General features: G+C 37.5%; 2 protein-coding genes across 2 annotated transcripts in view; both read right to left on the bottom strand.

Moving 5' to 3' along the window:
- The window catches only part of LOC140169588 (uncharacterized), a 56,714-nt gene extending 47,073 nt beyond the window's left edge, over positions 1-9,641 (bottom strand). The window contains exon 1 of the mRNA XM_072192853.1: positions 9,510-9,641. Coding sequence (XP_072048954.1) covers positions 9,510-9,603 — 94 coding nt within the window. The 5' untranslated portion in view covers positions 9,604-9,641. The remainder of the gene's footprint in view (positions 1-9,509) is intronic.
- Positions 9,642-9,664: 23 nt separating this feature from the next.
- LOC140169587 (uncharacterized) lies at positions 9,665-11,651 on the bottom strand. Its single transcript, XM_072192851.1, has 2 exons — positions 10,683-11,651; positions 9,665-9,670 (listed from the first exon to the last, which is right to left on the bottom strand). The coding sequence occupies exons 1-2, from the start codon at positions 11,649-11,651 to the stop codon at positions 9,665-9,667; spliced, it is 975 nt and encodes a 324-aa protein (XP_072048952.1).
- Between the last annotated feature and the right edge of the window lie 650 nt (positions 11,652-12,301).

Genomic DNA, 12,301 nt, shown 5'->3' with positions numbered 1-12,301 from the left:
TTTTTCATTTGAGATCAAAGGTCATCATATTACATAGCACGGTGACACCACTTGCACACATACATCATCTATGGCCAGTGTCTAAAAGCTATACACAGAATTGGGATCAAAGGTCATTAAGGGGTCACTTCCGAAACATCACTGGCCACGTGATGCACAACGTATCGTATATCTTGTTACACAGCCGTGACGTTAGTCAAACACATTTAAAATGCATCTTCTCCCACAAATTATACGTAGGACAATGACGCCACTTGTACACATGCATTGTTATTACATAGTGTCAATATGGTGTACACAGATTTGAGGTCAAAGGTCATTAAGATGTCATTTCCGGTATAAATCCAAATTTCTTCAAAAAATTTTATTAGCTAAGAAACACATAGGACAGTAACGGTGTGTTCACAAATGAATTGTGGTTACCCAGTGTATTTGTGGGTGTTTTTTCAAAGGTCATTAAGGGATCTAAAATGAGCGTTTATTGCTTTTCGACAGTATTTTGGGGGGGACATGAGAGCACCTCAGACCTATCGAATTGCATTCTGAATACGAAGCATGTCTTTCTGATATCAAATAATTTTCATTTTTGAAAATCACAATATAATACAAATTTTATGACATTATTATAAAAATTTGATATTTTTCAAATTTTTGATATATAACAGTCCTCGAAGTAAATTATATAAATCTAATGATATATTCTAAAAGTGTATGTAGCAGGAGGAAAAGCCGACGGTCAATTGAAAATTTTGACCTTTCATATTGAAGATATGGATTTTTTCCCAAAAGACCTAATTTTTTTTTTGGTGTTTTGGGAAAAATCCATATCTTCAATACGAAAGGTCAAAATTTTCAATTGATCGTCGGCTTTTCATCCCACCTACATACACTTTAAGTATAAATCATCAGATTTATAAAGTTTACTTCAAGTACTGTTAAATATCAAAAATATCAATTTTAATGATTTGCCATAAAATGTGTATTAAATTGCGAATTTCAAAAATCTAAATTATTTGATATCAGAATGACATTCTTCGTATTCATAATGCAGTTCGATATGTCTGATGTGCTCTAATGTCCCAAAATAAATAGTGTCCAAACGTTCATACCCCAGCCCTTAAGGGGTCACGTCCAGTATAAATCGAAATATCTTTAAAATGCATCTTCTCCCACAAATTACGTAGGACAGTGACACCACTTGCACACATGCATTATTATTCCCCAGTGTAAATGTGGTGTACACAGATTTGGGGTCAAAGGTCATTAAGGGGTTACTTCCGGTATAAATCGAAATATCTTCAAAAAATTTTATTAGCTAAGAAAAACATAGGAGAGTGATGGTATGTTCACACATGAATTGTGTTTACCCAATATATATATGGTATTTTTTTATTTGGGGTCAAAGGTCATTAAGGGGTCATTTCCGGTATAAAACGAAATACCTTTAAAATGCATCTTCTCCCACAAATTACGTAGGACAGTGATGCCACTTACACACATGCATTGTTATTACCCAGTGTCTATGGGGTGTACACAGATTTTGGGTCAAAGGTCATAAAGGGGTCACTTCCGGTATAAAACGAAAAACTTTCAAAATATTTTATTTGCTAAGAAAACAAATATTCAAACGATGATAATGTGTAATATAATAAACGTGAAATTTTAGTATTTTCAGAGTTTTTGTATATTTTAGACGTTCTATGGCTTTTGTTTGCTGCGTAGAGGCTGAATTGCAAATGCGTACTCTGACTATTGAGGTTAGTGACCCGTCGGTGATAGTCATGGGCAAATTGATATCGACATTTTTCTTACTGCTGATTGGTTATTCACATTTTGGACTCTTCGATTAATAGAATACCATTTAGATATAGGGGTGTTTGAGGTTGCTACGGTATACTATTAGGGACATGCATACTTAAACATTAACCAATGATCCTAGAGAGCCATGTGCAGTCGTGTGATATGTCACACTTTTCCTCTGATCATCAGGAACAAACGGACAGTTGTCGCATTTCTGTAGGGTCATTGGTTAAAGAGATATAGACACTTTTTGTACTTTTGTGCACTTAACCCTCTATCTTTTTAACCAATAACCATAGAGAGTCGTGCGATATGTCAAACTATTCCTCTGGTCTTAAGGAACAAAAAAGTCAGTGGACGCATGTAGAATCATTGGTTAATGAGATATAGTCACCTTTTCTTACTTTGTGCACTTAACCCTAGATCTTTTTAACCAAATATCCTAGAGAGTCGTGCAATATGTCGAACTTTACCTCTGGTCATAAAGAACAAAAAAGTCAGTATATCTGTAGGATCATTGGTTAATGAGATATAGTCCCTTTTATTAATTTTGTGCACTTAACCCTCTATCTGTTTAACCAAATATCCTAGAGAGTCGTGCTATAATGTCGAACTTTTCCTCTGGTCATAAGGAACAAAAAAGTCAGCGGTCGCGTGTCTGTACGATCATTGATTAATGTGATATAGTCACTTATTGTACTTTGTGCACTTAACCCTCTATCTTTTTAACCAAATATCCCACAGAGTCGTTCGATATGTCAAACTTTTTCTCTGGTCATAAGGAACAATAAAGTCAGCGGTCATATATCTGTAGGTTCATTTGGTTAATGAGATATAGTCACTTTTTTTTTTTAATTTTGTACACTTAACCATCTAGTTTTTTATCCAAATATTCTGGAGAGTTGTGCTATATGTCAAACTTTTCCTCATGTCATAAGGAACAAAAAAGTCGACGGTCACATATCTTTAAGATCATTGGTTAAGGGACCGTTCACAAACCACGGTTGTTTGATATAGAGTTGGCTTCATTATCAACTAAATGCAAACTATAGATGGCGCTATTTATCCTAAATCATATTTCTTTATTTGCAAGGGGTAGGTGATTAATATTGACATTAAAACAGCTGGAATAGGTGAAACAAGCAACAAGGAAATTTTATAAACATATTTTATCAAACAATAAAAGAAGTTGTTTGTATTAAAAGCTTGAAAGAATAATTTCCAGTAACTAAATAGCGCCACCAATTTTGTCATTAATAGAAGCCTTGCATGTGACGTATCATCCCGTAAATATGACGGACTACTCAAATGCATTCAACAAAAGCATGATTGCAATCTACCGTGACAGTTCGTCTCACACACATGACCCTGCACTACGATCAAATAGGTTGATGACAACATTTGATTGAATGGACTGCACTCCGCCATAACTACGGTGAAGGACACCGGCTCAAATCCTTTGTTTGGAGCCAATCGATAATTTAATGCAGGGCCTCTATAAATATATTTTATATCCGAAAAAGCTATAAAAATGCTATAACAGTGAATAATTTTGTAAAAGAGTGAAAATTAAAGTTGAGAATGACTCAAAAGCATCTGTATACATTAGCATGATATCACATTTAGCTGTTCAGGCTTAAAATTTGGGGCGGTACATGATGTAATAAATGATCCCATCAAATAACCATGAAACGCTTGTTAGGGGGGACCTGAGGCAAAAAGATTTCATCGCGACAATTTTTCGGCCCCCCCCCCTCCCTTTTCAGACCTCAAAAATTTCAGCCCTCCCCCCTTTTTAACATGAAAATCATGGATTAACCCCATAGAAAAGCATTATTAACTCAATTTTCCCATGAATATTTGTGGTCATTTTTTTCAGGGCCCCCCTTAGGAGGTTCAAAACTTGTAAGGGCCCCCGCCCCATTTTGTATCAGGCTCCCTAACAAGTGTTTGTGAACGGTCCCTAATGAGATATAGTCACTTTTTTCCTCTTTGTGCACCTAACTCTCTATCTTTTTAACCAAATATCCCAATATGTCGAACTTTTCCTCTGGTACGTTGAACACGGACCGCTGAGTGCACCAAATTCGCGTAACTTTGGAGTAAGCTACTAGTTTAGTAAGTTGGGGAGTATTTCGCATTTTGAGACTTCCAAATCGGCGTAAGTTACTAGACTAGTAAGTTCTATTGTTATGTACTCGGCAACTTACTCTTCATCTTTTGCGGAGTAAGTTGGCGAGTATCTCAGAATTTCGTGACTTCCAAATGTGCGTAAGTTACTAAACTAGTAAAGTTACGCCGCAGCTATTGTTATTTACTCGGCAACGTACTCTTCATCGTTGGAGGAGTAAGTTGGCGAGTAAGCAAATTAATTCATAGATAGAGGAGAAAATCATTGATATTGATGAGATTTTGAAAGTAAATAATAAGATATTTTGCATTAGAGTGTATTCTGCGTGTGGAGCGTCTCGTATGCGGCACCGCAAACATTTCGTATAGGCCTACGGACGGAACACTTATTCTGGAAGGGAGAACAAGACAATATAGAAGGGGGTGATCATCGATAATTAGTATAACCGCTCTTCAACCAACCAATCAATCAATCAATCAATCAATCAATCAATCAATCAATCAATCATTATTCATTCCCTGTGACGTGTCACATAATATAGTGATTAGCGAATGCATGTTGGATTCCATTTGTATCTTCAGTAGATAGCATAATTATAGTAGGCCTACCATTTAAATTTCACAATAGAGTCAAAGTCCCATTACTTTATGCGTTTATTTTATGCTTTACAAATTTATGACAAGGGACCGTTCACAAACACTTGTTAGGGGGGCCTGATGCAAACAATTTCATTGCGAAAATTTTTCGGGGCCCCTTTTGAGATCTCAAAATTTCAGGGCCCCCTTTTTGACATGAAAACTATGGGTCAACCCCATAAAAAGCATATAAACTCAATTTTCCCAGGAAAAATTTTTTTTTAGCCCCCCCCCCAGGAGGGTCAAAATATTTAAGGGCCCCTTTTTGCATCAGGCCCCCTAACAAGTGTTTGTGAACGGTCCCCAATTGTACTCTATATATACTACACTGAGTAATAATTCGAATCTATGCAATATTTTCATATCTGGGGAAACATGTTTTCAAAACTCAAGATATCTTCTATCTCTAATATAGGCCTACATATAAATTATCTTATTTCAGGATCTCCCCAAGCTTCAGGAATTAGGAATAATTGCAAGTTTTGTGCCAAATAAATATTCCCTTCACACGGCTGGATACAATCACAGAAATAAATTCTTTCCTCATAATAATCTCTTCTGATAACGGCAGATCCATATGCTATATCCCAATCCGACTGGCCCTGGATGGGATTTATTTTAAGTATATTTCCTGACCCTTGAGGAATTATATGCCCGTCTATCCTGTTGTTTATTCCATTCCCGGTTCGCCTGGTTGCAGGGCTGCAAAATTACACACTATCAAATAACGCTATATACCCTTCCCCATCTTACCCCTGGGGCATACCATCTTGTTAATGTTTGAATATAGTAGGCCCACGATTGTCAGATATTTTGCCCAAATTGAAAACAATTTTGCAACATTGTTACCAAATATCATTTTTTTTAAACTTGCGCTTTTTGTGATGTTTTAGAAAAATACAAACTTTCATACTTTCAGAAATTGGGGAGCCATTATTATACAAGAAGCCCCAAAATGAGACCCATATTTTGCGGCTTATTATCTATGACATAGGCGGTCATTTGAACTGAGCACCAAAGTAGTCTTTGCGGGAGGTTGGTTTGCTAACCCCCCCCAAGAAAATTCCAACCCCCTAAAACCAACCTCACAAAGAAAATGTTAACACCCTAAAACCAACCCCTAAAAATTTCACCCCTTACCCCCAGTTTAAAATTGAAAATGGCCCTGTAAACACACAATTTTACCCTTATTTGGGCAAAATAAATGAATTTTGGCATAGAAAACAAAAAAATATCACCTTAATTTTGGGCGAAAATGGTGTAGGCTTACAATTGAAATGAGCAATTATCACAATAACACATACCCACCATTTTTTTTCTATCCCCTCCTACAACTGACCCTGATACGCGACTGAACACGTAAACTACTTTGACCCCGAAAGGATTTGTACAAAAACTACACTGCTGAGTCCCCCACCCCCGGCGTGTTACCCCTTCTGTCATGGTGTGACAAAATAGATATCATAATCATAAACCTATAGGCCTACTACTACAAAGCACGCTAAATACACTGATATGGTATTTTGTTTGTACCGGGGTATTTAGTGACATAACACTGCCTATTGTTGAAATTAAATAACAATTGACCGCGTGGTTAAAAACGTGATATTAAAGGTGCTGATTGTGATTTACTGCTCCATTAATGAAGATACTAAAGAAGTAGTTACTCGCCAGATACGCTTCAGCCTAAAAAGTCCTAAAAATACTAGTCTAGTAAGATACGCGGCAGTTGCAGAGTAGTTACTAAAGAAGTAAGCTACTAAACTAGTAAGTTACGCGGATTTGGTGCACTCAGCGGGGACTGATTGGCGCGAGGTTCATATTTGTGCGTAGATATTATGGCGGTTAGAGAGATTAGTCTATAATTAGCTGATGACAACACGTTGCACATCTTAAATATGGGAACTACCAGCGCCTTCTTCAACGAAGACAGAACATATCTTTGGTTGAGAGATGCTTGAGACTGATGCAAATTCCTTGATCAGTCTGGATTTTTTGCTTGGGTGCTCAATTTCCAAAATATGAACATGTTTCCAAATTAAATTTGTTTACATGCAATAAGTGGACTTTATCCAGCAAACACAAAAATGTTATAAACGTGTTATAATGGTGTTTTGGTTTTGGTCAAAACGTAACTATTAAATGTCTGGTTATTAAGGTCATGAAAATGTTTGTAAACGTTTTGTATGGAAAAACACAACAAGATAATTTTTTAAATGTTGTCAAAATATTAGTGGAAAAGTTTGTAAGGCACATATTTTTTCGAATACTTTGTTAATACTTATTATAGGAAAGAAAAAGAGCAAGGTATACCAACCTTGATGTGGGGAATCAAGTAAAATACAGCCTAGACAGTACGCGGGGGGGCAAAACAGCAAATGTAGGTATAAGAAGTACATTTGTAGGCAAAGTTCGATAGCTACAAATTACCAGTTCCTATGCCCACAGAAGTGCTAAACCTGCAAAAACAACAAGGATCAACAGTGCACTAGAACGAGTGAAAATCACTGTGCATATAAACAGACACGATAAACCAAGCAATCAGTGTAGACACAAAAACAGGCAAAGTTCGATGACACTGGAAGTGATGAAAATCACTGCATATAGCAGACAAACAAATCCAAACAGACAAAAAAAACGACGTTTCGAGCAGATAACCTGCTCTTCTTCAGGGACAGAAAACAAAATATGAAAGCAAACAATGAGAACTACATGCTGTAGTTTAAATTGAACATTTGTGGGAACATTTTCACATTTCAACTGTAAAGTAGATATTTTTGTCGATTTCTTTTGGTGGAGAGAGGGGACGGGTATGGCAAATATATTGCACAATAGAACAGAAAAAACCTAGTTTTTCGGCGAAAAACCAGGTCGAGAAACCTGGTTTATCAAAAACTATGACAATCGAATTCGAAAAGCCTCGTTTTCGACTGAAAAACCAAGTTTATCGGCAAAAAAAAACCAACAACGGGTTTCTCGGCCGATAAACTTGGTTTTTCAAAAACTATGGCAATCGAATTCAAAAAACCTGCTGTTTCGATTGAAAAACCAGGTTTATCAAAACAAAATATGACAATCGAATTAAAAAAACAAATTTATCGGTGAAAAAAAACCCGACGTTTCGAGCAGATAACCTGCTCTTCTTCAGGGACAGACAACAAAATATAAAAGCAAACAACAAGAACTACATGCTGTAGTTTAAATTGGACATTAGTGGGAACATTTCGATTCGATTGAAAAACCAGGCTTATTAAAAAACCCAAAAACAAACAAACAATGACAATCGAATTGAAAAACCAAGTTTATCGGCGAAAAACCAGGTTTCTCGGTCGGTAAACCTGGTTTATCAAAAACTATGACAATTTCGATTGAAAAATAAGGTTTATACAAAAAAATGACACTCGTATTGAACAACCAAAGTTTATCGGCCAAAAACCAGAGGTTTCTCTGCCGATAAACTTGGTTTATCGAAAACTATGACAATCAAATTCGAAAAACTATGACAATCGAATTGAAAATCCAAGTTTATCGGCGAAAAACCAGGTTTCTCGGTCGATAAACCTGGTATATCAAAAATTATGACAATCAAATTCGAAAAACCTGGTTTTTCGATTGAAAATCGAGGTTTATCAAAAAAAGAACTATGACAATGGAATTGAAAAAACCAAGTTTATCAGCGAAACACCAGTTTTCTCGGTCGATAAACTTGGTTTATCAAAAACTATGACAATCAAATAAAGAAAAACCAGGTTTATCAAATCGAAAAACCAAGTTTATCGATTCGATTGTCATATCTGTATATATATATTTTGATAAACCTGGTTTATCAGCCGAAAAACCAAGTTAATCAAAAAACTCTGACAATCGAATTGATAAACCTGGTTTTTCGATTTCGATTATCGACTAAAAAACAAGGTATTTCTGTTTTACTGTGCAACATGCTTGCCATATAGTCTGGCGGGGTTTTCGCACCAACATCCCCCCTTCCTGGCTACGGGTTAAATTGATGATGTCTTCGTTGTTGATCAGGGTGTCATTTACATTCACATTGGTGTGTATAAGGGCTTGTTGACGATCAAATCAATTTTGTGGCAGCCAATGTTATGAAAGACAAAACATGGTGGTAGCCAATGTAGAAAAAAAAACCGACTTCTGACTAAACGTATTGTTCGAAAGAGAAAGCTGAAACTACTAAGAATATGACTGTGAATCGGGTTTCTATTATACAAATACAACATGTTTTGAGGGGAAGTAGATGATTTGACTACTTCCCTCCGCTGACGCGTCGGGAAGTAGTCAAATCATCCAACACTTCGGGACCAGTAGTTTTGACTACTTCCCCGAAATTAAACATGTTGTATAATGTATTTGTTTTACTATACCTCATAAATATTTTCATTATCACGGTAAAATCGTAAGTCAAAACACACACCAGTCAACCACACCGGCATGGTAATGATAAGCTTAATATTTTGCTTACCTGATTTTATTGCAGGATTTCTGTTCAATCAATATTTACATTTTGACCTATATTATTCAGGTTTTCTTTTTAACTTTCCATAAATAACATTTTGCTTCATAAAACGTCATATTCGCGTGTTATTATCCATCGGTAATCTCGGCAAAATAACTGCAGCAGACGCCATTATCACGATAAACGCATCTGCAGAATCGCCGTTGTGTAGCATAATGCTACGTCCGAAGGAACGGTGACGCGCGGGGTCGAGACACCGTGTGGTAGTAGGGGTGCGGAAGTTTTTACTACTTCCCCGCGCCGCGTGCGAGTAATTGCACGGGCGCGGGGAAGTAGTCAAAATACCGTACTCGGACGCTACCATTATTAACCAATAAGATGTCTGGATTACCTATTAAATATTTATGAGGTATAGTAATACAGAATTTTATATGAAAAAAACACCCGATCAATTGAGTGCAGTACATACCATTGGTTTCCCAGACCAGTATAAAGAGTGATATTAACAACCATACATAGTGATGCCTTGCTATACACGACGTATTCAGATATGTCCCTATCATGGTGACCAATATAATCTTTACGATACCGTTTTCGCACCAAATCGTACCAGCATTTCATCATCTATGACTAAAAGAACACATTGCCATAAATATTTGAAGCTCATAATATAGTATGTAACACATGGCGCATACAACTATTGGTGTTTTTTGTTTAATAGAGACATAAAATTCGATCTGTCAGTATATGCCATTTATACTAATTCATGTCGTAAGCAGGAAGTAGATAAGCAAATTATGTCGTACCCGGGATATGGTCGTACTACCAAACGGTCTTGAACATAATTCATAATGTGTTATTTACTCCACAGCGACGCCCTCAATTTTTCTTGAATGTCAAATTTTTGCATGATTGTAATGCCCAGTGGTGAACTAAAATACAACGTGAAAGACTAAACCTGAACTGCTTTAATTACAGTAAAATTAAGGTTTTATATTAAAACCGGAGATCTCCGGTTTTATTCAGCATTAACCGATAGACTGCTTGCTAACACATCTCGTGAATGTCAGCTCATTTGTACACACGCATCATTGAATCAGTGACGTATAAATTGTGTACATATCGCTATTCTCCGTACGTCTTGACGTATAACCTGTGTGCATATCGCTATTCGTCTTACGTCTTGTTTGTACATCCCAGATGCGTGATGCTCTCCGCAAAAATACATGTAATACATTCGACGAGCTAATACAGGCATCGCAGGGGCTGGAATGAACTCGCTTCGTTTTACGTGATTTGTTTGGCTCGAAATTAAAAGGAGACAATGTGATCAGTGAAAACTAACATAATAGTCACTGAATAGATTAATCAGGTTTGTAGATATACATTAAGGAAAATTTTCATTGAAACAAAACCAAATAATTTACTCACTATTGACGGTTTCGCCTATCATGGTCGACAGGCATCATCAGAATGATGCTGGATGATCCTTACTTCCGGTAGGACGAATCCCGACTGTAGAGGGTGTATTTACAGCCAGGAGAGGATCATACACGTGGCTCAGGTAGTGGGCCCCCTCGTCTCTGTTCATGACGTTGGTTCCTCTTCTCCTGATCCATATTGATTCTTTGACATGTCTTGCATTAGTATCACACTCCTTGCATAGAACTTTAGCATTGTCCCAATTGATAACATGGTTTTGTTGTACTGCATGGTCTGTTATAGCTGACTTAGACTTTTCACTATTAGATTGTTTACGGGTTTGCCGGGTGTAATTAGCTTTGGTTTTTGACACCCTGTCCGTTTCTTTTCGGTGCTCTTTTAGGCGTGTCTCAAATTTCCGTCCAGTTTCACCAACATAGGAGTGATTGCAGTTAGCGCATGGTATTTCATAAACGCAATCAGTAGTGTTGAGAGGATCTATTTTGTCTTTGGGATGAACTAGCATCTTGCGGAGCGTAGTGTTGGGCTTCATGGCAGTGGCTATTCCGTGCTTCCGGAAGATCCGATTGGCTTTTTCAGCGAGTCCCTCCACGTACGGGATCACCACAAAACCCTTAGTGGGATTACTAGTACTGTCTTTCTTGATGTTAGGCTTGCTCTGTTTGTTAGCCATTTTGTCTTTCACTTTCTTAAATGACCAACCGGGGTAGCCACAGCGCCCGAGCGCCTGCCTGATCTTTTCTTCTTCTAGTTTCTTATCCTCGTCTTCCGTTACTACGTTGTCCATCCTGTCTAATAGAGTACGAATTACACCCAGTTTGTGGTGTATGGGATGGTGGGAGTCAAAATTGAGGTATTGGTCAGTATGGGTGACCTTTCTATAGACTAATAACTTGACCGAGCCATCTGGTTTTTTGACAATAAGAGTGTCCAAAAATGGTATAGTGCCTTCATGTTCTTTCTCATAAGTAAATTTAATGCTATCCGTGGGATCGCTCTGGTTTAGGTGACTGGTGAGATTATCAACCTGATCTTCCTTTACTATTTCCAATATGTCATCGACATATCTTTTCCAGAGTCGAGGTCTACAATCCAGCGGGGCTGTGGCTAAGGCATGTTGTTCAAGAAATTCCGAATATAAATTGGCCACCACCGGGGAAACCCCCATAGCAGCACCGAACCGCTGTTTGTAAATTTTCCCGCGGAACAAAAAGTACGTAGTGGTGAGGATAAACCGCAGCAATACCATCACATCAGTAGCTGAGAGCAGGGTTCTTTCTTTCAAGGTATTATCATTTGAGACACGCCTAAAAGAGCACCGAAAAGAAACGGACAGGGTGTCAAAAACCAAAGCTAATTACACCCGGCAAACCCGTAAACAATCTAATAGTGAGCAGTCTAAGTCAGCTATAACAGACCATGCAGTACAACAAAACCATGTTATCAATTGGGACAATGCTAAAGTTCTATGCAAGGAGTGTGATACTAATGCAAGACATGTCAAAGAATCAATATGGATCAGGAGATGAGGAACCAACGTCATGAACAGAGACGAGGGGGCCCACTACCTGAGTCACGTGTATGATCCTCTCCTGGCTGTAAATACACCCTCTACAGTCGGGATTCGTCCTACCGGAAGTAAGGATCATCCAGCATCATTCTGATGATGCCTGTCGACCATGATAGGCGAAACCGTCAATAGTGAGTAAATTATTTGGTTTTGTTTCAATGAAAATTTTCCTTAATAACATAATAGTCCATTCTTTATGAAAATTCTATCCAGGCAAGTAAAGGTTTCACTTGGAACTAATTGGGACA

The sequence above is a fragment of the Amphiura filiformis genome, chromosome 14 (assembly GCF_039555335.1).
Source record: "Amphiura filiformis chromosome 14, Afil_fr2py, whole genome shotgun sequence".
Classification (NCBI taxonomy): domain Eukaryota; kingdom Metazoa; phylum Echinodermata; class Ophiuroidea; order Amphilepidida; family Amphiuridae; genus Amphiura; species Amphiura filiformis.
This window is presented reverse-complemented; position numbering and strand designations above follow the sequence as displayed.